Source organism: Bombus fervidus, chromosome 1 (genome assembly GCF_041682495.2).
Source record: "Bombus fervidus isolate BK054 chromosome 1, iyBomFerv1, whole genome shotgun sequence".
NCBI classification, from domain to species: Eukaryota; Metazoa; Arthropoda; class Insecta; order Hymenoptera; family Apidae; genus Bombus; species Bombus fervidus.
Window position 1 is genome coordinate 20,274,437 of NC_091517.1, and position 26,927 is coordinate 20,301,363.

At 37.3% G+C, this 26,927-nt stretch overlaps 2 protein-coding genes across 7 annotated transcripts in view; one reads left to right on the forward strand and one right to left on the reverse strand.

The window, feature by feature from the left end:
* LOC139989853 (myelin expression factor 2-like) overlaps positions 1-26,927 on the forward strand; it is a 91,168-nt gene that overhangs the window by 39,665 nt on the left and 24,576 nt on the right. The window lies entirely within an intron of this gene.
* LOC139989913 (neurotrimin) overlaps positions 1-26,927 on the reverse strand; it is a 473,537-nt gene that overhangs the window by 14,977 nt on the left and 431,633 nt on the right. For all 4 annotated transcript variants that reach the window (XM_072008646.1, XM_072008636.1, XM_072008627.1 and 1 more), the window contains exons 5-6: positions 11,940-12,067; positions 50-218 (exon numbers count right to left, since the gene is read on the reverse strand). In XM_072008646.1, coding sequence (XP_071864747.1) covers positions 50-218; positions 11,940-12,067 — 297 coding nt within the window. The remainder of the gene's footprint in view (positions 1-49; positions 219-11,939; positions 12,068-26,927) is intronic.

A 26,927-nucleotide genomic window follows, 5' to 3' on the forward strand; every position in this document is an offset into this window, starting at 1 on the left:
TAACGAGCCGGGTAAAGAGACGGCCCGTAATTAAATCGAAATTACTCACCATTGAGTACGTGAACGGTAATCGATTTTGATTGAGCGTTGCTGGGATTACAGGTGTACCGGCCAGAGTCCGATGGCTTTGCTTCCTGCACCAGTAGAAAACTCTTGGTGATGTCACCTTTTTCCGTGACCACGGATACGCCGCCTCTGGTCGGGTCGTAGGTGATTATCTGCAACAATGATCAAAAAGGGAGCTTTGAGTCGAGCAACGTTGAAAAGTCGAATCGTACTCTGAAACGGGGAGAACGCGAAACGAAGGACGATCGGAGACCACCAACGTGGCAACTTCCTCCCTTTTATTCGAGGGCTGGAAGTTGGAACTGTTGGTCGAGGAACGTGGGAGATAAGCTTTTGGGAACTACGTCGAAACGTCTGTTGTCATTGAACGAAGGTTGATATGAGGGAGCAGGGAAAAATTCTCGCTGTCCTCTCTCTCTCTCTCTCTCCTCTGTGATTTATTTCTTTTCGTTGTTGGAAGTTGTTAAACGAGAAGAGATTGTATTATTGTAGAAAATATGAATAGAAAAATGTCTCTGCTTTCCTCTGGCGAGGAACTTGATAAATTAAGAGCAGTTTGGAATCTGCATTTGTTTGAAAGCTTTTCATTTTTATCGTTTGTTTCGAAACGGATATATTTTTTGAGAATTGTAGACTTTTTATGATTGAAAGGAAGTAACGGCTTTAACGATAGACTATTCCTTTAATAGACCGTTATTTGATACTACAGGTTTCAATAAACGCATTGTCGGATACTGTAACATTGTGACGTGTCAGATCAATCGTGATCTTCACAGGATCATCGTCAAATCCTGCAATATTAATGTATCTTTCTATACGGGGCATTTTAGAAATATAAATCAATCAAGTACAGACTAGCAGTGATCTAAAAATACAAAAGTTGAATGTCAACCTGTCAACCTGTCAATCCCCTACATACGCATCAATGGTCTCTCTAGGATTTCAGTAAAATTTCAAATACTTTCATCGGAAACTCTATCATCGAATAAACACTTTTACTCCGTACTTACACACTTAGACATCTTTTACCGTAAAAGATTGGTCTCGCTGTTTTCCTCGGACGCGTAGTCAGCGAATTTCTACAACGGTAACGATATTGCAGTTTCTTGTTACGAAACTTCTCCACTCATCGTACTTTTATTCTCTGCGCTGAAAATTCGCCCTGGCCGTCACGATTTCGTTTAGATTTCCACGTCCTCCTTCTCGAGCGTTTGTGAACATAGATTCAGAAAGGCTAACACGGAGCACCGTCCGAACTTGCACCGGTACACAGTGCCAGAGCCCTGGAAACGTTCTGTTTATCCTGCGCCTGTTCCACTCGACGTTCCTCGCGAGTGTCTCTTTAACAGGGGTCGTGAGGGTCGATGCTCGCTGCTGAGGGAGCTAGAAGCGGTGCCAGTGTCGTCAGAGCCGAGACGGATTTCTAAATAAATGATCTGCAGCTCGAGCCTTCGCTGCACTGCTCTTACGTGCCATCTTAAGACCATCTTCACGGAGGACATCTTTCGCGAAATTTCTTGGAACTCGCTTTCTCGAATTTCTTTTTTCCTCGTGGCTGCCCCCATCACCTTCAAAGTTTCTCGTAAATAAACGGATAAAGCGCCTCGAGTGCGTGCTCGATGTTTTTTCACGTTAATGCTTGTCACGTTAATGTTCTGTTGTGAGACGATCATGAACAATATTTATTATCAGATACCTTAAAAATACCAATGATATTTTCCTTTAAGAATTAGAAATCCCAGGAATAGCATTATTAAAATGAACTAATAGGTATGTACATTGTTTGATTAATATTTATCGTACAGAATTTCTATCTGATAACATGTACGACCCTAGAACACGTTTGCCATATCATATACCGTATATTGTTTCTAATTAAAAAATGTTTCTATAGACAAAGAACAGAGGATGCAATTCGTTACAATATATCTAATATATACATATTTAAAAATAGGACTTTGTACCACAACCCAGTTCAAATGTTTCATTAAAAGAAGTTTAAATAATTCAAAGCGTTCAAATATAATAAAATTATTAACTTCTCATCCGCATGCAATGGCATAAGATACAATTAAAAACATGTTGAGTTAAAATATATCAAATAAATGTTTTTATCTGTTATACGTTCGAGAACACGATCTCTCCTGGGTTGTTCAAAATATAATCAATCGGACGAGAAAGTTGTAACCCACGAACTTGATAAGCCGCGCTCTCTTCCTGCCATTCTGTTATCTACGTCCGCGATGTAACGCAGAATAATATGCGAAACTTTCACTAGGAAGTACACGGTTAATCCGAGTCTCGTGTATGACGAGCTAATAACGGATGCATCCGTTCCATCCCCTCGTTCGTGTTCAACGCGACCGAGCGTATACGCGGTCAAACTTTTGTACCAGTGAAATCTGAAATTTCAAGTTGCATTGATATCATGTCACAGAAAAATCCCTCGTTAAATACGTCAATTATTTTCACGCGTCTATCACAATTGTTTTGCGATCGGTATCATTTAACGCGTCATGTTTTTGACATTTTGTTAAACGATTTATTTTTTAGTATCAATTTTCGTACATGCGAATTGTATCGAACATTTTTAGATATACGCAGAGCAGGTGGAAATAATTATCGTTTTATGCGCGCAACGAAATTTCGACGTGGTTAGTGTTCTGTACCCCTTTGAGCAACTAAAACCCTTCGCAAGCTTAAACCTCTTAAAAATTTCTAATAATCCTCTTAGTGACAAAATAAGCTATTAACAACACGGATGGTAAGCTCTTAATTAGAAAAGTCCTGTACCAGGGTCGTTAAAACGTAGCTATAAAATCCGCTTCCTAATTTTCTGTACAATGGGATACCGCGCACCCCAATTACAGTCGACCTACCTCAAAATCAGGACCTTTTACTTTTTTTTACTCCTCGCCACAACCACTTACTTACCTTCGTAGTACCGCATTTTTCCTCTACTTCGTCTTCCTGGACGGTTGGTTTAGTATTAAATCACCCAATCGCTCTACTCTCTTGGTCTCTTTTTAAAAATCACCAACATTGATCCTTCTCTGATATTTGAACGAGTGCAAATATTTCCTTTAATATAGAAATTTCTGTTTTAAATCAATTATGTCACATTGTTCGTTTTGATTACCTGTTATTAATTCGATCAGTTCACGGTTATGTCAGTATCAATAATCGTGTTTTAAATAAATATCAGGGGATTGAGAATATCATCGTGTCACACAATCGTTGCAATATATCACGGTTATATTGATTCCTTCTTTTTTATACGATATTTGTATAAATATTGTTCGATAATAAGCTGTCTGCGATTTATTTCATATTCTTCTCGTAATTATTTTTTTGGAACCATGGATTTGTGGAAGATAATAGAAAATAATATTGTACATTATTAAAAACAAACGATCATATGGCTGGACATAGATGAAGATACAAGATAACAAGGAGAAAGTTCTAAAATAGATGTAAATTTACGTACCTGGCTAACGCTCAAAAAATATTTTCTTTTTGCATTTTAAAAATTCTTCTCGTTGAAGATACGTACAATCGCCTGAAGCAAGAGCGTGAAAAAATTTGCGAAGAAAACGCGATACAACGTAGGTATCCGAGCAATGTTCACTTTCTTAAAACAACGTAAAGAATCTCCCTTACCTCTAGCTACTGGAGATATCTTCCAACATTTTTCTGTTCGCCGTGGCGAGGTAACAGTCCGAATTCGACTTCATCAAAAACAAGACGACGAAGAATGTTCGAGTGGACTCGATTTTCAAAGACCAAATAAAAACGACGTCGAAAAGTTGACGAGGAAGACGAGTACAGGATAACGACCGATCCGATGAACGAGAAAATCAGAATTTTACTGTTTCAGGATTGCGGATCGCTAGATTTCCGCGATCTTTATTCGATGTCAGCGAACAGAACGGTGCAGTTCAACGAACTAGATAATTTCACTGCATCGTGGAGCTCGTAATTTGAAGGAGTTTTAAGCGCGTGCCGGGCGACGGTTCTACATGGTCTCGAAAAGAGGAAATGGAAATGGAAGGAAACGAGAAGGGGGTCTCGTCAGCCTCATTACGTGATCATAGGAGAAATCGGCATCCCATGAGAATCTTCGGCGACTGGATGGAACATCTTGGACTCAATGGTCCATTGGAATGGTTTCCACCCAGCACGTTACTACTTTTGTCTTATCAGTCTTCTCCTGTGCCCCGATAACGACTCCCTTGTCCCCAGATTCTTTCCTTCTTCCTCCGTCCTGACATTTCCCCCCCTCGACTTATATCGCCTTTTCTCGCCTTTCTCGAGTTCGCTTTTTTCTTTTTCCCTACCCCGATCCGATCTTAATTTATCTACTTCATTTAAATCGATAGCCTTTCAGCTTTGATTGAATCCTCCAGGATCACTCGAACGGTTCTCTTTATTACGTGAAATCGCTTTAGAACGTTGGAGACCGTGCTACTCCGGGTTCAATTTATCGTGATGGATACTATGCGCGAAATTAAAGTTATTCCTTTGGGCAACGACCAAGTGAAAAATGTTTTAACACGGAATCAGCCAATTGCATAGGCGATAGACAATTTTTATTTTTGTATCTCTCTTTACGTTTAACTGATTTCATTTTCAGACTATAGCGATAGTACCTATATCGAATTGTTAAAATTCATTTCGTTTTTTTTTTTTTAACATTTAGAAACTTTCAGCTTCTTTTTCTAGAATTTGATTTTTTATAAATAGAATTCAGCGGAAATGCGATATAAAAGCGGAAATATAAGAAATCTAGAGTTACGAGTTTCCTTAAGCAGCAGAATTATTTATTTTCGCACCACAAAATCCGGCGATACACTTGCTGCGAACGTATAAATGGCAAAAACAGGTGGTTACCTTGTCATGGCCAGCATTTCCCAGAAACCCGTCTCATTTCCTACGAAACATATTTTCCAATTCGAAGTCAGGGATATTCTTGTTCCTTGGTCCAATTGTTTCCTCATTTGTTGAGATCGGGCAGAGATAGCCATCTGCTGTTGCACCCGTAAGATTGCCTTTTATTTTGCGATTTCACGCCAGCTCCTAGCCAACTCGTTCGAACGTACACGTCAGAAGGAAAAAATAAAATGTTTCTGAAGAACCTCGTTGTCGCTAATGTTTTCATCAGTTCAGGAGTCTTTATTAACACTGGTTTTATACTTATATTCTTGCAAAATTTCTTACTTTACTTCCAGAATATTTTAGCAATAATACAGATATAGAAATTCTCTAAAAATTTTCTAACCGTATTACGAAGTTCTTTCTCGTCTTTTGAATGAAATAAAATGCATATAAACCTATCACGGTTATTTATCCAATCTCTACAGTTGCAACTAAAATTAAACATATATAACAAATTATAAATTACAAACTTCTATGGTTTGTTAATATTTGGCAATCTTCGTACCAATTTCTTTATTTTTATTCTATTCGTTCTAATTCGATACGTAATAATTCGCTTCGACTTCCAAAATCGTGAAACAAGAGTTGGACAGCTGATTTTCCGTGTCTTAATCACGTTTAGTTCGTTACCATTTTCCAAGTTTCGCCATTTCTCGTGCGAAGTAGTCGTTATTTTACGCGGCCGGACGTATGACGCGTCATTGTGCCCCGTTTTTCTCAGAGAGAAGCGAAAGTTCGCGTTACACGGTAGCGAGTACAAAGGCGATGAAATGTGTCCACCTTTATTTGCCGCGGCCGATGCCGGGAAATAGCGCGTTTTTCGTAGCAAGTCACGCATGAAGGTAACACGAGCTTTCGACGTCCCCCCTCGAGGACAGGTTCCGAGCTTTTTGTAGACATCCGAGCCTGAAATTGTATCCGACAGGTAAACAGTTGTACATAAAGCGGGCTGTCGTCGACTGTGTTGGTGTGCGTCGCGCGAGAGACCATTTTCGTTCGTGTTGGTGCGTGTGAGGTGCAAATAACGTTGCTTTGAAACTGCGCTGTCACAGGACAAACATTCTCCCTTTTCTTTTTTTTTCTTTTCTTTTCGTCCCTTTTTTTTTTATCTCTTTCTCTCTCCTACAACTAGTGTCGTGTAAATAAGTGTTGGTGGAAGATAAAGAAGAAAAATCGAGCAAGCGAGACAAGTTGCTACACTTGTCGACGTTCTTTGTACGCGTGCGCGAGAACCTTCGTTTTAAAACTACAAAGGGTAAAGAATTTGGATTTCGTTAAAGCTTGCAGTTTCGATATGCAAATGTTTATAAATACTTGGGCTATCGCAAAAGTATTCGAACATGTGGTCTTCTTTGAGAGGGTACAATTTTATCGTAGGTTTAGGGAAAAGAGGATTCACGGTTATCGTGTTTTTGGTATGTTATAAATATTATGGCAGGAATTTAACTTTTGAAATTTAATATGCAGTAACAAAATTGACATTCTTTAGAAAATTGTTCAACTTGTGGAATTATTTTGTCGTATGAAAAGCTCTTTATCGCCAGGTCGTTTAATTTTCTGAAGCTACATAAAGAAGACAGGTGACATTGTCTCAAAACAAATACAAACAGGATATATTTATAATCTAATCTTGTTTACGATAGCTGGTACAACATCCTTTCGATTAATTCTACGTATTTGAACGTGAATTCTTATTATTCGAATAAGAAATTGTAGATAGCGAAAAGAGGAATGCGAGTTCATATTACGTGAACAATTTATCGATGATCTCAAATAAATGAAGTTCTAAATAAGAATCGAATTAAAAAGATCTGAGAAGTTTCGGTCAATTGGTCAAATCAGTAAATAAAAGTTACAAATCGAAATCGAAGGAAATCAAACTTTCATTGCATTAGTCCAAGTTTCGCCAAGTTAGTCACAGCAAGGTAATGGAACTTAAACGATTAACAAAAATCGATTACAACAAGCAAGAAGTTTGCATTACTTCGTGGATCATCTGTTCGCGATCGACGTGGTCGTTTGCCATTCGTTAGAATGGACTGGCTTGTAATCTTGTTTCTGAAACACTTATTTTTACCAATTTAAGGGGAAGGACATTAAATTTAATGAAATTTTTTATCAATGACAATCTACATCGGTGAGATGAGAATTGTCCCTAAGCTTATGGGTTGAAATTATGCTGTTTTAATCTTCTGTGGATTACTATCAGAGTAAACATAGGTTTTGTTTTTAATTATTAAGCTTAAAGCGTTCTTAGTTTTAATATTAGACCAATCGAGTCGAACTGGCCTATTAACAAACTGGCAGTTGTTGCTTTCTCTATAAATGCAATTATTCACAGCCTTTATATCTCAAGGAAATCTTTCAGTTTAGAACATTCTTCCTTTAATGAATATTTTAATTCTAATCTACTATTAAATGCAAGTACATTGTACAATGGATTTCGTTAGATTTTATCATTCTGACTAATCTTTCGTTACATTTTAATTGGAATTTTTTTCGATATATTGGAAAGATAGTTTTCAAAATATCGAATGATTCATCAAACGATTAGACTTTGAGAAACACAGTGTTTTGACACAATTGAAGAAAGAATAAGAATGCAAGGGACTAAACCGTGTCGATCAAGATCAGTTTACAGTACCCCTTATCGTGAACAAATTGAGAGTTACAAATCCGGGGAAGGTGCTTTTATTTCTATCGTCGTAATACCGCGAAAACCGATTTGGCAACGTCTTTGCCTTGCCGTTTTGGCGATCGTCCACGATCGCCACATAAATAAGACGCGATATTATATCTCGTTTAACCACTTCCTAACAGGATTTCATTCGGGTAAACCGATTAGAACCATCAAATCAACTGATACATCTGCGGTAATAAAAGTTAGCATGAATTCTCACCTCGTTTCGTCAATTATCGTTCATAAAACGCGTATATCTGATACAATAATGAAATAACGAGATAGAAAAAAGTTTATAATATTAGTGACGTTCCTCGATCAAATTTCTGTTCCATTTCTTTAATACAATAAAGCCATTTAAAATTGTTGACGAAGCGAAAAGTGTTTCGATATTTAGATTGGTAAGTTTGCTGATGTGAAATCGGAAATCATTAACGAAGACTTGTTTTGATCTTTGTCGTCCTGTTTCGATGACGTGCTTGCCGATGTTCATAGAGAAAGGACTGACCTAGAAAATAACCTAATGAAATGTAATCAGACAATTCAGTAAATATCGTTCTGTTCATACAAAATATCTACGAACGGGAAATTAAGAGCAAAGAAAGCAGTCGATTTCGATCTTTCCTGATTTTCTTCAATTTTATTATTGATTTGAAATAAGCTTGTCAATGAAGTAGAAAAGCACGAACAAATATGTGCTCTTGATTGCTACTGCTATTTCGTTGTAAATAGTAGGTAATAAAGCTTTGTAATTATATTCCTTTGATTCTTTCGTTTTTTAAATGCTACTTCATTTTCAAATATTTCTCCTATCTTCTTTGTAACAAATTCGCTCAGAGAACACACACATATATATATAGCAACTAAAATGTGCAGACACATTGATATTTTCATTCTGGATATTAACAAATGTGTATTGTAAGATTAACCGATAATTCATTTAATTCATTTGATTGAATGTTTGATTTTGATCGTTGCTCCACGTCTATTGATAACGAATTATCAATAAGAGTTGTACCATATGTTCAAAAAGCCGGAAATTAACCCCTATACTGTAAAGGTGGGTATTTTATGCCCGAGCTGTTTCGACCGGATTGAGTTCCTCGCAATGTAGGAGGCAGGAAGCTTTTTTCCCCCGCCTAAAAGGGGTTATTTCATAAAAGTTTTACGATAACCCTAATTTAGGACGTTTGAAGATGCTACGTGAGTTTCTTTTATTTTTTAACAAGTATTTCCACTGAAAAATGCATTGGTCATGAAAGACCAACGTTTACAGTTTGGGGATACCGTAAAAACAGTTTAAGAAACTGTCAGGTTAATTGTCAGAAACTGAAGATCAACGTCGAGCATGTTTTAATCTTATCCACTGATAAGTACAGTTACCTACGTATTATACACAAGAGTCAGTAAGAGAGAGAGAGAGAGAGAGAGAGAGAGAGAGAGAGAACAAATTAATATTCATATCAAAAATTAGTTGAAACATGAATAGCGATTGGTATCGAAACATGTATTCCGAATAGTCGATCATTTAATTAATTAACATCGTATATACGCAATTTCGTGTATGTTAATTTACATGTGAATTTACATATCAATTTACATTTATTTATTTTTACATAGTAGATTGCGTCGATTAAACCACAAAATAACAATGAAATTTCAACAAATACTGTGTCATCAATTATTGCAGTTCGTTACATCCAAAAGACCGTAATATGTGTCATCACCATTTTAAGAGAGCATCCTAATTTTTCTCATTTAAGGTCGTCGATCAATAATCATTTCTCCATTATCCCTTTTAATCAAGCCGAACAAACAGCCAATACTCGAGTTACCGTTAATGAACACATGGCGATGGCAAAGAAAGAAAGAGAAAAAAAGAGAAGAGAAAAAAGAAAGCTAGGAACAACATCGAGGTACCGATAGCTGACCAGGGAAAATAGACTTTAGACCAACGTTCGAAAGATACACGAGATACGTCTGCTTTCGTCCTACTCGAGTGAAAAGGCAACCGACAAATTGTTAAGTCAATTTAATTGCGACCAGCTCGGTCTTTTCTATTTACAAACGCACAGGTACAGTGTTCACACACAGTGAGAGTGAGCGAGAGAGAGAGAGAGAGAAAGAGAGAGAGAGGGAGAAAGAAAGAAACACGCGAAACGAATAGCTGATGCTCGACATAGAGAGGACAAATCCGCAAGTACACGCGGCAAACCGGGAGAAAACACGTTCGTCTCTCGCACGTGGATAGAACAGAGAGACGCAGTCTCGAAATTCAATCGAAATCAAAGGGACGAGGTTTATTGAAGCGTATGGGGAAAGCCCAGCGAGCTCTGATGATTCCTTGCGGTTGGAAAATGTTTCGCGTCGCGGATCGATCGATCCATCGATCTTATCATCGAAGGATTGCAATTTCGCCTTGGTTCACCTCTAGGGACGATGCGTGTTCCCTTCCTTATCGGTTTGTATCCCTGCGCGACGTGTTGCGAAACTCTCCAAGAACCGTTTCCCTGTGAAATTTCCTCCATCTCCTCGTCTCTCTCTGCTGTACGGCAAAGCATTGCATTTGCGCAAAATCGTGACTTTGACGAGCGCCATTTCGCGTTTTCTCGTTTTGATACGACTCCGTAAGATTTATGGACTCCGTATCGAGGGGTCTAAGCTGGATATCTAAGATGGTTAAGAAAGTTAAGGGTAATCTCGTCGATCTACGTAACGTCGAACTTTCCATTCTTTTATTTTTGGATGGAAAGTAAATTATAATTCTTCTGTTCGAAATCGTAAGATTAATCGGTATGATTTTAAGGGGAAACCTGATATTTATACGAATTTCTAGAAATACGAATAATAAATCCTCGTTACAATTAGCTTTGCCAGTGTCGCAGATTAGCTTAGTTCGTTGTCCTGTGTTGAGTTCCAGGTAGTTTGAACTGCACGTCTAAGTCACAATACCATGGAATTCATCTTGAGGCTCGCTGTATCTGTTCGTAGTCGCGCTAGGGAATTCCAAGGGCGTTGGTCAGACTTAATGGGCCTAATGGTGTTTCCCATGCGCCGTTATTAGTCGCGCTTCCACTGACAATTTAGTAGTTACTAATGTCACAGTTATCAAAATTTATCGGTGTTTCGTTCGCTCGAATGCTCGACGTTGGTTTATAGTCCGTTCCTTTACGCTGTTACGTGCTTTGCTATACTATATGGCAAGTGCTCGGAAAAGACATTTCCGACAAGGATTAAATCTCGTATTTAAGTGAAACTCTGATTAGGATTAATTTTTATGATGCCGCTGTGTGTGCTTTACGGTAATTATTTACCAAGGTGCATCTACGAGAAATTTTCTCATATTGGAGATTATATGTGGTGAAAGAAGAGCGTGGAAATGCAAGGAATACTTAGGTGGTATTTATGAGAGAATATTTAGATTCGGCAGACTTAAATAAAAATAGTGAGTGGAAATTTTAAAAGATGTTAAGATTAAAATTAAAGTAAATCTTACTACATACTGCTTGCAATGTATAATAATCTATAGTAATTTCTGATGTTTGTCATGATAATTCATTAATATTAAGTTGTTAGTTGGGGGAAAACGAGTTAACTCGTCGCATGAATTTGTTATTCTGGACATAATCATTTCTTTATTTACGAATTTCCTACATTTTTACCGACCTAATTTACATTCGTTTGTCATTAATAATTTCTCACTTTCTAACTATAAAATTGTTTGTTCCTTGTTATTAAATTACAGATTAAGTATCCTTCGTGGTAGATCCATTTTTATCACAGATCTGTTTTACCTCAACTACTCAAGTTAGAAGATATCGATCATTCACATTCTGCGTAACTCGATAGAAGACAGTGAAAAAATCGTGCGGAAGCGAAGTAATCTTAAGCGAAAGACGGATGACGAATTTCGAAGCAACTTCAGTCAAGCGGAAACGTTGAATTCACTTGCTGCTTTCAGCAGAGTACAAAATGTACATAAGTTTGAAGACATCAGGCAGCAGCGAAGCGCCAAGAACTATCGTCATCAATTATACTTGTATAAAGTTGATACGTATTGGCATAAACTATCTCGATTGTAAATTACAGTTTCACGATGCTTTTCGTACTTACGTTTATGTATTTACGCATTAGAAACGTTTCGTTATTGGACCTTCTCTCCTATTCTCCAAGAAAATTATTAGATATGAGAAAGTTATTGGATATTTCCTCTTGTTGTCGTGTTCATATAATTTTCGAATGTTTAATCGATACTTACAGCGTTGTTATGATTCCAAAATATGTAGGCTGGCGGCTCTGGACTTAGGAGAACCACACACGTCAGATTGATCGTGCTACCTCGATTGATGTATAGGTCTGGTGCACCCAGGATTTCAGTTTTCGGTACTGAAAAATAAAGTGACAAAATTAATTAATTAATTAATTAATTAATTAATTAATCAAAATATTGCAAATACGATGAAATTTTCAATAATTTTCATTTTATTCAGAATCCGTTTAGTAGCTGTATAAAATTCAAAGGACAAAATAAACCCTATAAAAGATCATGCTATTCAATATAAATCAGTAGCAATAACAGTTAAGGAAAGAATAATTTCTCTTTATATCCTTTATCGCAAAAATTCATGCCATTATTTCAAGCACAAAGTACTACAAAAATGAACAAAGAGTAAAATGGTTGTAGGTAAAAGCAAGACTCTTTCTTCCTGGAAAAAACGATACATTGGCTGTTAGTAGCGCAATCTTACTAGCGCAAAACACACGAATTATTTTTCCGGCGAACTTTTCCATCTCGTAATAATATCTCTTATTATCCTTAGTTCTTTTTAATGTCCGCTATAAGTTACATACTACATCCGTTTAACACGCAGGCTCGTACTTCTTTGACATTTTGTATTATGCTTAGCCATAATCCTTCATGAGTATCCAGGCTTTTGTCTATACGTCAAAACTTGCGTTCTACACCCCAGTTCACAACTACGGGAACGTGAGAAGCAGGATAAATTGCATCGTCATTCTTTAATCAGTTCATTCAACTAAGATTTAGAAGACATAGTTCTAACCTGCTTCTGACCTCAAGGAACTTTATCCCTGGCATTTTTCTCGGCAATAGATTAGCATTAGAGAAGCACCAGTGTTTCGTACAATGCTATTAATTATGCTTTTTATACATCTAAAAATTATCTACGAGAGAAAGAATTTTCCCTATAAAGATATGTGCTATTATCTTAAATACGGTAGAGCAATGGTATTCCCCTGAAGTCAAAATATTGCGATTTACCAATTTGTTAACGGACCATCTTGTCCCTGTTTGTTATTTTACCGCTAATTTCGCCTATTCAATGAACCAGCTTAGCTTTTCTGGTTGACGAGAAACGAAATGAGCCGTTTGAGACGTTATTTATCGTACCAGAAACTGCTAGCTGCACGAACGCCGCGGTATTTATGGTCAATTCGGTTTCCGAATTTATTTTGTATCCTTCTCGTTGAACTAAAAGAGCGACGCGGCTAACTTGGCCCTTGTATCCGGTCCGAAAGAGCACTTTGAGGTGGCTCATACAGAATACCCGTTCTCGCGTACTGTCGTGTACTGTCAAAGAGAAAAAGAGGCCCGGAAAGAGTGATCTGTGTGGCTAGTACAAGCCTGACAAAGACGGTATATAGGAAAAGAGAATGTAAAGGGAAAGAGAGAGAGAGAGAGAGAGAGATCGAGGAAGGAGAAAAGGTTCGATGGCCGATTACAACCTGGATATTAGTAAGAAAGGAAAGGAGTCGATCAAGATTTGAAGGGGAAGAATGTTTCGATCAGGATGCACGAATTTAAACTGTTGTGTAAAAGCGGTGCGTGTACAGTGTGCACGTGTGGGCAAATGTTGCCAGAGAAAGACAGGAAACTGAAGAGAGGTCACTGGGTATAGATCGATGTGAATATTTTCCAGACGGTCTCCTCTTGGAGGATTGACCGAAATAACCGGGCACCGTACTTTACGGCTTTGTGCACCAGATGATACCAGAGACGACATTTATATCTCTGGCGATAACCTTTCGCTCTGCTTTTTTGCTTTGATCGGTACTGCGTCCTTTTGCTTGTCTTTCGAATACGTCCTATCCCTTAACTTTGCTTCTCGTCTTCACCCACTTATACCTTTCTTCGTAAGTATTAGGAAATCTGCTGGTCTCGTACAAAACACGATAATTTACGTGGATTGTCAAGGAAACGATTTGAAATACGTAGAAACATCAGTAAAAGTTATTCGTAAAAGTTGCAGGGGACTAACGAATTAATGAGTATACTGACACTTACAATTTATACACCCTGTACATACGAATGTACGTCCGTCACGATAGAAACATGGACAACAACAATAATCACGTCGCGTCGATTCGATGGAAATCGTTTTTGTCGCAACAAATTCTCCTTAGAAATGTTTTTACACGCCGATTTGACTTGAAATACAGGACTATTATTCCTAGTCCACGGTTCTCGCTATTCTAGAGAGGCTCTGGCATCATTCTTCAAACATGTCTCCCAGTGCTCGCACGTAATTCGGTAATTTCCTCTTTCGCAAATGGACCCTTCACTAGGATGTGCTGCTTTGTCGAATTGCTTCTCGAGGTAAAGGTTCGCTTGATATTCGCTTGTAATTGCATTCGCTTCGTTTTTAAGAACATTCATATGTTAAATATTCTTTTACTCTTGTTAGAATGCCTTATTACGTACAACAAATTCAGATTAGAGGGAAAAAGTACGATCAGTGCAATTCTATTGATCTTCCGATTTTGGTGTTATTCGGTGATTAAAAAGCCTTTTTTAAATATTAGACAGAAACAACCTATTCGATGTAAAATTTGCTCCTGTTAATAATAGATAACAATTGCACGGAGTTTTGTGAAGAAGTGAATGACACATCTAGTGTTTAAAATATGATAATCAATACTTTCGAAATCAATATCTATTTCAAAGAAGATTGAATTCAATATTTTTAATGTAAATATCCCTCAAGAGAAACCCATAACCAGATCTAATGAAAAGACAATTTTGATATTCAAATCATTGGATTTCAAAATTGTTCTCATATGTAAAAGCAGAAATACGATGTATCGTGTCCTTTCCCTGTGATCTTCATATAAGAGAAGTTTGATAACCTACAACCAGTGTTCCTCCGTTTCCATTCTTCTGCTTTGTTGTAATTTCACATTCTATCTAGAGATTTTCTCTAAGTTGAACTTTTACTCAATATACCCACGAGGAGATCGTTTATCTGGTTTATAACAAAAACTGGACACGTTCATCGTGATTTAAAGAGAATACTTTTGAATCGAACATTGTTCGACATTGTACGTCGTTTTTATCGTCGAGAGATTCGCTCGTTTCTCTTTTCTGTTTTGTCATCGTTTAAGCTTTCGTATTGCAAAAGGAAATCGAACCAGCGTTCACACACGTTGAAACGCATGGAAGTTATTTGTATTCCCGGATAGTTTGAAATATTATATTTCTGCAATAACGATACGTTGCTCGAAACAATTCAATAATTACTTATTCCATAAAAAAATTATTTAAACACAGTGATAAATCATTTTTTATAAACTTGAGAAATAATACGTTTCAAACGTTTCGTTTCTATACCTTATTATAATTAGTAGCTATTTATCAAGTATATAAATATCTACATATAATAAATAATGATGATTTAAATTAGAAAGTAGTCGCCGTGTATATCTATGCAAATTCGCATTTTTGCGAGCAGAACTTAAAAAATCGAACTTCAGCAAACATTTGTTTCATCCACTACATATTATGACGACTAGCATACTTTGGTTATTTCTTACATATACTTGCATATTATTTGTATTTTGTGTATTTTTGTAGCTCTTAAATTTCCATATAAATGCACAAACATCCGTACAAAGATCCTCGGTACTCACCCACTTTAATGCGACCACGTTGCAATATTCTACCAATGATCGTAACGCTAATTTGTTACAACACAAAATGCCGATCGTAGGTTACACAGCTGTTATAAAAGTTTCGACTCGTAAAAGAGCTCCAAGAATGCTGATCTAAAACGAACATCTCGAATGCTTAGCTCGATTCTCAGAATCAATCCGAGCTGCCCGAAATTCCTTCGACCGTGTACAATTATTCCATTCATCCGTCTAGAATTTCTCAATTATTCTTCATTATCGAGGATACGCTCGGATTCGGAAAAGGAATAAGACCGAAAGTAAAAAAAAAAAGAAAGAAGAGAAAATTATAGATAAAGGATTTTCTACTTGATTTTTGCCCCTCCCCCTACCCGTTTCTCGCTGGCTGATTCTCACTCTCGTCCGGTCCGGTTGACTCGCGTCCTATTTCGGTTACAGATTTTTCCCTCCTTTCATTTTTGCTCGGCATTTTCCTCTACGAGATGATCGAGGCCATGGCAAAAGCCGAGCACCGCCGCCTATAGGTCGATCGATATCAGGAACATACGCGAAGCGCTTTAACGTAGGTTAACCGCAGATGAAAGCAGAACTGGCCGGACGACGACGCCGCGGCGTCCGCGCGGACTCAAATCACGTATGGCTCTCCAATACGGTTTCAGCCTTGTACTTTCCGAAAGGTGTACCCACATCCCGTCCAAATTCTAATTAGTGACCACGAGTGCTTTCAGTGGAGCGAACTGTACGTCTGATCCCTCTGATCTGTCCCTTAACTTGTTAGAAAGCTGAAACACCTAGGAACTTATTGGTGGCCGGCAAGTTTTCCATGTCAAAGGAACTTTTTATGAGCTAGCACGTTATGGAAATTCATTAGTTTGCGTGGTTTTGTTGTTCCTGTTTGAGGAGTATGACAAAGATAAATATAGTTATCCTCTTGAAATAATGTAAAGATAATTTCAAGAAAATGAGTAGGATTGAACGAAAAGTATAATTATATTCAGATTGCGGATGTTCGCGAAGATGTATACTTTTATACAAATATTACAGATTCGTTTTATCTTTTAAGTATTATAATGTACATGCAACACTTTGGATATTTTGTATATCTAATTATTTCTAATTAAATATTCTTCCATCCTTAGAAAAAATCTCAAGTGTGAGCAAAATTTAAAAGAATTTCCATAATTTTTTCAAATGTTGAAGGTCTTTCCGTTTATTGAAATGAGAAGAAAATTACTCAAGTTTGAGTAAAAGGGGAAGAATTCCTACCTGTACGATTTCTCGTCTTAATCTTGCGTTTAAACACATTTTGAAACGTTAAGAGTCTTTTCGTTGGTTGAAACGAGAGTAAGACTGAGATATAAAAATTCGAGGACCGTAAATGGGTTAAATTTTCCATAAATACATAAACATAGGGAATTTCTTCGATTGTCGTTTGAATTTCAAGTGAACAAGAGTATCCTTTGTTATGCTTCACTAATATTTATCCTCGAGGTAACATCAAACGAATATTTAACAGTACGTAGGTAAATAAAATTTGTATTCAGCCATAAGTATCAATCCTTGCATTATTAAAATGAAATAGGATACAGGATGAAACGATAGTTGACCGTGCACGGATCGTCCGTTTCTAAATTAATTTCCTGAAACAAGATAAGGGAAAAGGAGCAGATTGTCGATCAAAAAACTTTGAACGTTGCTCGATCGATTTATCGTCCGTTCTGTATCCTTGAGCCCCGGTATCGTACGGTGGAACGCTTTTGTACTTACGGCTGCTATTTGTTGAGGAGTCCACATAGCGTACTTGCACGCTTCGTTGTTGACACTCGACCTAAATAAAGCACCGTTCACAATGACGCGATACCTATATCCTTGTTTCGCGCGAACACCCTTTCTGGCTGTCACATGGTAGAAAGACCGGACATGGTCCGTGACAGAGACAAAGCGATAAGCATAGAAGAAGAGGGAACGAGAGGGATAGATCGAATCGTAGCAATTGACGATTGTCCAATTGACGATTGTCCTTTGGACTAGACGGTAAATTGCGTTAGACGATTCTCAAACGATGTACATGCCTGCCCCGAATACGGTCATTCGTTCGAAATAGAGGCTGATTTCCAACGAAATAGAAACTCGAGATATACGACCGAGAAGGACTTCGGAAAATATGGCGTTCGAAGCTAAATAAGCGAAGCAATCACAGGCAAAGGAGGTTTTTTTCCTAATGCAACCTGTGGATGTTTGTACGATCATTTTGAGAACTAGTGGATGTGATGGATAATTCTTCGGAATGGTTTGTAGTACATGTGTTGCGCTATCAGGTTAATCGAAATGAAAGACTATTTACGGAAGGTACTTGCTGCTGTTTAATTATTCATCTAGTATTATATTAATTTTGTCTATCTAAAACTATTAAATTATCATCGTACACGTTAAATTAATATCGAGTCTGTTGTATCTACTAAGTGAAAGGTATCGACAATCACGCAGGATCTCTGCAAATGATGCAATTAATCAAAGTAATTAATTTCACGATGTTATGCTGCGCCGTTTTTTTTTTTTTTTTTCATTTTTTTTCGATCTGTAAATTGCTTACTGTGTTTATTATTTCGCATGTTTGCCGTTTGTCGTTACCTTTATCATAATCAGAACTCTGGAATTTCGTTTGATTAATTGTTTTTAGCGGTTTACTTTGTACACGAACGGGCTATTTGGAATTGCTATTTAACATTTTAACAGGACTGTTTCCACAAAGGTATCAGCTGGAAAAGGAAATAGGAATTTTAAACGGCAATAATTTAAGCAAATAACGCGACGTGAAATATAAAACGCAAGAAAGAGACTAACGTAAGAAAAGAATTTTTAATGAACATGATCACGAATTCTATAACGAATACTTTATCAATTTTAAAGTCAAAGAACTTTTTCAACAGTAGTGTCAGTTACATTTTTGAACAACATTCGGGCAACACAATTAGCACGTAGTGATATGTGTCTCGTCGGCAATGTGTTAATTTATGTGTACTATTGAGGTTATTAGATGTATGTGAATACAAAGAAACGCGTGGATAAATTGTAAGGTAGAAAATATATATTTTAAATACCGAAGTGTAAATACAAATCGGAATATAATTGAGCTGATCCAGATCCGCACGCTAGTAGCGTTGCCCTATGACTGAAAACTCTGAAGCCAACGTCGCCTATCTACTGTTATGGTTTGCCTTCGACGCAGTCTTTTGTCTATACGCTGTCGATGGCTTCGGTGCTTGAGAAAACTAAAAGACCAGACGTAGAGTTTTCTTAGAAGCGATGACCACTTCAACACGTACGAATTGTTTTACTCTTTTTCACTCTACTTTATTTTGTATTCATTTTCATATCGTTGGTATCTACGATTTATTTTCATACCGAAACATTCTCGTTTCTAGTGTTTCCCTTTTTTTTTTTTCGCGAATCGATCATTGACCTTACGCGTGTGGCTATATCTCCATTGTAAAAATGCCATCGAAAAAGACTGAGAAAGATCTTATAATTTGAAATTATTTGGAATGTTCATACTTTATTTTATTTTATCTAGTACTTCTTTTATGAACATACATTTTATATTATTATCAATTCACTTATAGCTCTGATAAGTAAAATCCAATGAAATAATCGATAAATATTTTCCTCCTAAATTTACATAAAATTCAAATAATACTCATAGTAATCGATGATGGAATTCTATTAAATTCAAAAGAAATCGTAACTGTACGATCACGAGTTCATGAAACGAACTCCTAAAACCGGTGGAACACGATTTCTCAGAAGAACAGGATGCTCGTTCGACTATGTCTAATACGAAAACTTTCGGCGTCTTCGATGCGATTCATAGGACGAAATCGCTTTAAAATACTTCTTGGGAATATCGCGGCAACCAAAGTAGGAAACATTCGTGGCAACTCGGTATGAATAAAATTTATTAGTCGAGGTGTATTCACAACATCACGCTGGATTTTCTTTTCCGAACATTTGGAACATAGTTGGAACTCCGTTTCGATTTGATAAAAGTGGGTCAGCGAGATTTCCTCTTTCTACAGAGGGTAGAACGACGTGGTTTGGACAAAAACGCAGGATGTAAATCTCTATTCTTCCTTCTCTTTGCTTCTGTCGATTCGAGTGACATCACTGAACTGACAAATCAGTTCGCGAAGTCGTGAGTTTACATTCGAGAATTGCGAACGTTCGTTTACTGGTAGCGAAGCATTGCACGCGAGCAGGTGGAACAGCATCGAAAAGAACGACGTCAGTCGGTTGGCCATGGCGTGAACGGAATGTAAACCGGACCGTTTTCGATTTCTCTCCTCACCTTTTGTTTGCTTTGCGGTCTGGTAGATAAAGCGGCGAAAAAGGAGCGAATTTTCGCATCTTTTTCACCATTCCCACCGAACTTCTCTGTCATTTGTGTTTATTTCTCTTGATACGTCCCCTTAAAACTATCGAGTGGTTAATTTTCTTTTATTTACGGTTCATTTCGTGTTGTGAGTTTCGTGTGTGACTATTAGAATAGGTATTATTAGAATAGGTACTATTAGAATAGGCTATTAGAATAGTAGGTTCTTTTTTTAATTTGGAGTAATTTGGAGCATCGAGGATTTTAACGACGTAGAATTTGTCGATAGTTCATAGATAGAGAACACAGTTAGATTAATTTTATATAATTAATTGTAATTTCTGGAGCTTAGAAACCAATTAGATTGTACATGGAACACGCATTTATGAATTTATTGAATTTATTTATGATGATCTTCTTCTGATCGTGGTAAGTAGGAGATAAATTTTTAGAATAAAGTAGTTACTTAATTGGGTGGTTAATTGTTGAATTTATAGATCATGAGAAATGCATAGTTTTCTCTAACATTGTTAGAAACTAGTCACGATACAAGTATATTGATATAGGATCTGAACTTAAAATAACATGCATTTGTTATTCCATGAACTGCACTTTAAATTAAAAAACAAACCCTTCCATTCATTTTCGAAACAATACATCAAATTTATCAATTCATTAGTATCACTATAAACGTGATTCTTCGGTTGCACTAATTAATTCTAATACATAGTCATCCTAGAATTATTATATTGTTTCTCTTTCATCCCCAAGAGATCACATTGCATCGTCACGAACAGTTTCTTAACTTAATCTCGAGTGTGCTTTACTATTCCAGATTATACACTGATTTCACGAGAGGACGTAAAATTTCATTTGACGAGAAATATTCCAAAGTCAGAGATATTTGACTCTGATAAATATTACGACTGCAAATTCGACAAACTTTTCAGTTCGTTTCCAGATAAGACCCTTTAAAAGAAGAATACTCGTACAGAGATAGGTTTCGTTTGGTATTGGTCCTCGCGTGAATCGAATACGGAAAAGGGGTAGTTTCGAGCCACGTAGCTGGAGAAAATGGTCGAAGAACTTTCGAAACTTTTTTATACGTCAACTTTTCCCGTTTCGGCGTGTCATTTGCACGGACTACCTTTTTTCATTCGTTACCAAAAACAGAGAATGCAGCCGCGGGGGAGGAAACAAATTTCGTTTTCCAACAAAATCGGGACCAGAGATGAAATGGCTCGATACTCGATACGCTTCGCGATCAACCACTGGAAAGTATCGATTTTGCGAAGGACCATTGGTCAATATTTCGGATAAGCAAACGCGAATTAGTTCTACGAAGTTCAGTGTAGATTTACATCATAATTCTTCGCTGAAAAACTACTGTTTTATTGTTTGCTTTTCCGGTTTTGTGCCACTCGGGTATTTTTAATTAAATCCTATTACTCAGAATGGAGAAACGTGTTTTAATTACAGAAAACGTTGCAAACGTTTATAGGATGTTCTAGAACACGTGAACATAATTCTATGGGCAAATCGAGGCACGGAAGCAACGAAATATCGCGTAAACATACATATTTGTCTTATATTATCCTGTTTCAAAATTACAAGTAGTTTTGTATTTTCGCAATTCTTTCTAGAGATTACGTTGTACAATTTCTTCATCCTTTTCCTGATTTTACTGTTTTTCAACGAATTTAATTAAAATACACGTTTGAAATATTTTATTAAAAAGTCCTCGTTCTAGGATCACTAACGAAATTATAAAAGTTACACGGTTAATATTTCATACGTTATGTATAATATTTTACGAATTTCTTTCTTCTATTGATAAAAATACTAAGAATACATTTTCTAATGGACTTTGCTGATTTTTCACGCTATCATACATACAACGGGAGTCATTAAACTACCGTGGAAAATCGTCCGTAGCTCTGAGACAGGATCAGAGTACCAACAAACAGACTGAAGGTTTATTCGAACTTTTGGTATATTCGCTTCACCCGTGAGAATATGCACACGTGTTTTGAAATACCCCGTAGGCTTGTAAAACAAGCAACGAGACGTTCTCCTTTTTGGAGAAAGAGGTAGCTGAAAGTTTTTATAAAATCCGCAATGTCAAGCGCGGTTGGAAAATAAGAACGATGTCTCTTACCATATCGCAACTACGTTAAACAATACTTTATTTTCCGATCCATTCCCAATCACGCGTTAAACCGCTATCTATATATGACGTATATATAACGTTGATCACATCTATCTCCCGAAGATTATAGCACAATCATCGGGTTTATCGTCGTTTCTTCTTAAACGATTCTAAAGAGCCTTGTTATCGTTCAGAATCGTTTGCAGTAAAGTTCGACTGCCATAACTGGCTTTTACTATCACCCTAAGCAATGAGGAGAATCTTGAACTATGAAACTCGTCGAAATGAGCGATTGGTATACACAGTGTCTCGAAATATGTGGATCTTACTCCAGGAATTGGATGTGCTTCTGAAAGCAATAAAGAAAGTTCACGTAAACGTACGAATATATTTGTGCTATTTCGTGAAACATAATTTTATGTTCTTTGATACACAATAAAAGTCTATAGGATTATATAGTTGCGAGAAAAGAGGAAGCGAGCTGAACCTAAGCGATTATTGAGACAATTGTAAATCGTTTAAGAATTATCATCTCGTTTTAAATATCAGATTAAGGTGTTAAGAGAGAGAGAGAACATTACATAGAGAATTTATATATTTAATTGTCATTATTTTGTCATAAAATATCATTTTTACATCCCTTGCGTTTTCTCACCGCTGTTTTAGCAGTTCTAACATTCCATACCATTAATCCTTCTATTGCATTTGTTCTTATTTGATTTTAATTAAAATTTTTAACGAATTTCTTTAAGATTTGAGTTTAACTCGCTCGACATTTCCTCAATGAGAGGATCGTGGAGAACAACGTATAATTGTTAATTCATCATGCACTTTTCGTAGTACCAGTCTCTTATAAAGAATGTTCGAAAATTTCAAGAGCATTGCGTTGTATAAATAGAAAATTCCGATTGATTAATTGTTTTCTCAAATCAGTTTGTGTCGATTATCACATCTTATATAAGATCAGAAGGTCTACCGATACTTATGGACGGACGTGTACGCCTATACGAACTTTTTCCATTGTTTTCAGCTACACAATCGATAATTCCTGAAGTAAGCCCGACATATTACGGGATACCTTGTATAGCTACGCCAATAGAACGACAAATTGAGTCATTCCGTAACTTCGTGTGGTTTTTATCAGCAGGCCTCGCGCTATGTTCACTCGGTTTATCCCGCTAGCTAGCTCGCGCGGCCATTCATATCTCGTCCAACTTCTTATTACTTTTCCCTGGGAAATTTATCACATTCGTCGTGTTCCTGACTATCGTTCGCTTCGTTTCCTCCTCCCCTTCCCGCCTCTTTGATCCCAAAAACACGCAAACAACCAGGAAATCCTGGCCTACCAACTTTGATCTCGATATTAACTTTATTCGTCACGAACCCGTGACTCCCATCCTTCTACACCATAAAACGTTTCGCTTGAGAAAATATTTGCTCGTACTTTTCGACCACCGCGAGGCAAAATATCTCTTTCTCGACGGGCGATTCCGTCTTGTAAAATTTACACGCGTGTACGTTACCGTGCAAGAGATCTGTTTTATTTCTTGCGCGATGGATTTAACTCAGAAAGTACGCGAGAATAACTTTCGCCGACATGTATACGCGCACGAGACGGGGGATAAACGAATAATTAACACGTTCTTCGGCGAAGCGTAGTATTAACTTGATCAGGCAACGTTTTGTTTTGCAATTTGTTTTTCCCATGTTCTGAATTTTTACTTTCACGGTGTCTATGACTGTAGACTGCGTATACATGTACCGAGTGGATATTTTCTGGTTAAATAATTCAATTATTATGAAATTTGTATTTCTATACTCTGTAAATACAAAAAAGAAAAAAAAAAAGAATAAGATTCTTTAAGAGCTTTTATAAACCACGATTACAGCTAAAGTTTCCAACACAAGTTCTGCGAGAGTTATTATCAGTTCAAACATAGTCGACATTAGAAACGTAGAATTATAAAAGTTGGAATCCAACTTACTTGATTTAACATTTTGTCGTACAAGCCCTTTTCCCAGAAATCAATCGCGTAAATACATCGCCAGCAAATACTGTGACCATCTTCTGTCCCATCAACGTATTACACACTCTGTTTAGTCGAAATCATCGATATCAGAAAATTCACTTATCCGATAGGTGTCGAGTCTCGTTTCCGATAATCGATATTTCTGTCGTATTTCTCCGTACAATCCTTGCAGCGAAAGTTGTGAACGTCCGAGAATCTCTCTCGATACTTCGTGAAAGGCTAGAGACACGATCGGTCGTTTCACGTTCGAAAGACGATTTGGTTCTCGGTGGTTCGAGGCAGGGTTCGAGCATCCGCGCTTTCAAGGCGACAGCTCCCCACGGTCGACGGTTTTTCGCTTGGACGGCCAGAATTTTCAGCGCGGAGGGACACATCCTAGACGCTCCGCGGAGCGCGAACGATCGCGATGAAACGAAATTATATAGCCGCGTCGATATTCTCGAGCGTGCACACCGGAGCGTGGTACGAGGTCTCGTGAAAACGCTAGGTGAAAATAGGTCTCGCAAACGTTTTTGTTCCTCCCGCCCTGTTAAATGTCCCTTGCTCGTTAAAAATAACATTCAAGCTTTGGCGCATTTCTGTACGGTGCGATGTGCCTAGTAAAAAATGCTCGATGAATCATCTCACGATGCAAAATTGTGCTGGTCTTACCAAAGCTTTGGCAAATAAATTTAGCACGGGCTCGTGGGAAGATATTCGAATACTCGCGTAACTTTATTTTCAACATGTCATATTGTTGAGAATTTTGGATCTTAATAGTCGAAATAATGGTATAGGAACACTAAATTTACACTTGGAATTTATATTAGAATAGTTATATATTTATTTGATAAATGATTTCAAAGATATTAATCGATACACACTTGCACGCGTCTCGGCACTTTTTTCTATAACCGACTGTCAATCGACTGAACGGTTTGCTTTCATTTGTTTTCAAGACGCCGCGCACACACATACTTCCACACACTGATATTCATATACAAGTATACTACTACGCATCTAACCTAGTCTAGCACATAAAATTATACGTATCTCAATACGTATACGTTACGCAAAACGTTTTTTATGCCATACGATATGATATGATTATCATGTTCATATTGGTAAAGTTTCAAACAAATCCGAAAACGTATACGGACGTTATGAGATATTTACTGCAAACATATGCTTTTCACAAAAATTATAGAAAAATTTATTTGAAAAAGAGTCACGTTCATCTGCTTGGCTATTTAAAGCGACGAAGGTGACCGAAGTCTCGGACCTGGATCTTTTGGAATTTGCTCGGCGACTGACTGAAACCTACCATCGACGGTTCGATGTCGAATGTTTAGATTATCGGTGCTCGGACCACCGCGAATACCAACACGGGTCCTTGAGAGAGGTTTCCACGTTTTATCGCCTATAATGTGATGGGACAAGACCACAGAATGTAGCGAAGAATAACATTTCCTATACGAATGTGTATATGAATCGTTATATTAAAGAATAAACGAACTTATACAATTAAATTAAATGTACAATTAAATATATAAATTAAGAATAATTTTACAAATTCTTTGGAAACGTCGAAGTGATCGTAAAGGCCTTTTGCTTCCATTAATTTTGCTTATATCATCCTTGCAGATAGATTTATTAGAATCCAATCGTAACCATTACGAACAGAAGAATATAATCATGTATTTGAATCCCTAAAAACTAAAAAAACTTTGAAAAAAGAAAACTATTTTAGTTTTTAACATTATCAAACTGCGATCGTATGATATTTCCTGAAAAATACGGTGCCCTGTTTGTACATAAATTGGCCAGAGAGTGCGACATGGTCGCTAAAATAACTTTCGTTTAACCGGTGCATACGAGTCAGCCGAAAAGCCATCGACATCCGAATCCGCAAAAATTTCACGAATTTTATGTTGCGCTGGATATAACCACGCTTCCTTTGTACCACATTTCGACGGTGTCAAAACGAGCGCAGCGGCAATAGAAAATAACAATTTCGTATCCACGATTCCTGCAGTCATAAAGCAACATGTTCAAGTTTTTCCAGACAGTCATGATATAATCCGTGAACAAAAGTTGTTGGATTCGTCGTGTGGATGATTTTAAAAATGAAGTTTCACCACGTTGAAGAATATTTCTGAACGACACAGTCGTCCTAAATTCACAGCAACGTCTACTGGAAAAGTTAACGTACGCCATTTGCTGCTGAAAGCCTGGTCATCATTTTCCTCTGACTCTGAAGTGACTCGTCGTTACTTCACCTCTCTATGCTTAACTCTCTTTCTTCGCCCGTTACGTACTCACACGTTACGTTTTCGTTTATAGCTGTTTTCTCCTCCGACCATACCGCATCCAGCGGTTGTAAGTTGTACAGTTTGCTTTCTGAGGGGAGCTATGACCCGAAGTTTACCGTAAAACCTCTAAGTTTTCCGTCGAATGGCTAACCCTCGGCTCGTCGAGCGCTCAACAAAACTTGAACCGTGTTTTGACCTTCGACCAGCAACGAAGATGTTTCCGAGAGGGAGAACTACGTTAGGCTTACGAGGACCTGGATAAACCGAGGGTAATACGTATGTAGTTGATACAGAACGATTTGTTCTTATTTTATATGTATACAATAGGATACCTTAAAGGTAACATAGTGTGCTTGTCATTTCCGAAGGTGTAGAAATATTTCTTTAAGAAACAAAATTTGTATATTCAAGAAAGCGTAGCGGGGGATGATTATAAGAAGACACTTGTAAAAGACTATTTCGTAAGTGAAATTTAAGTGTA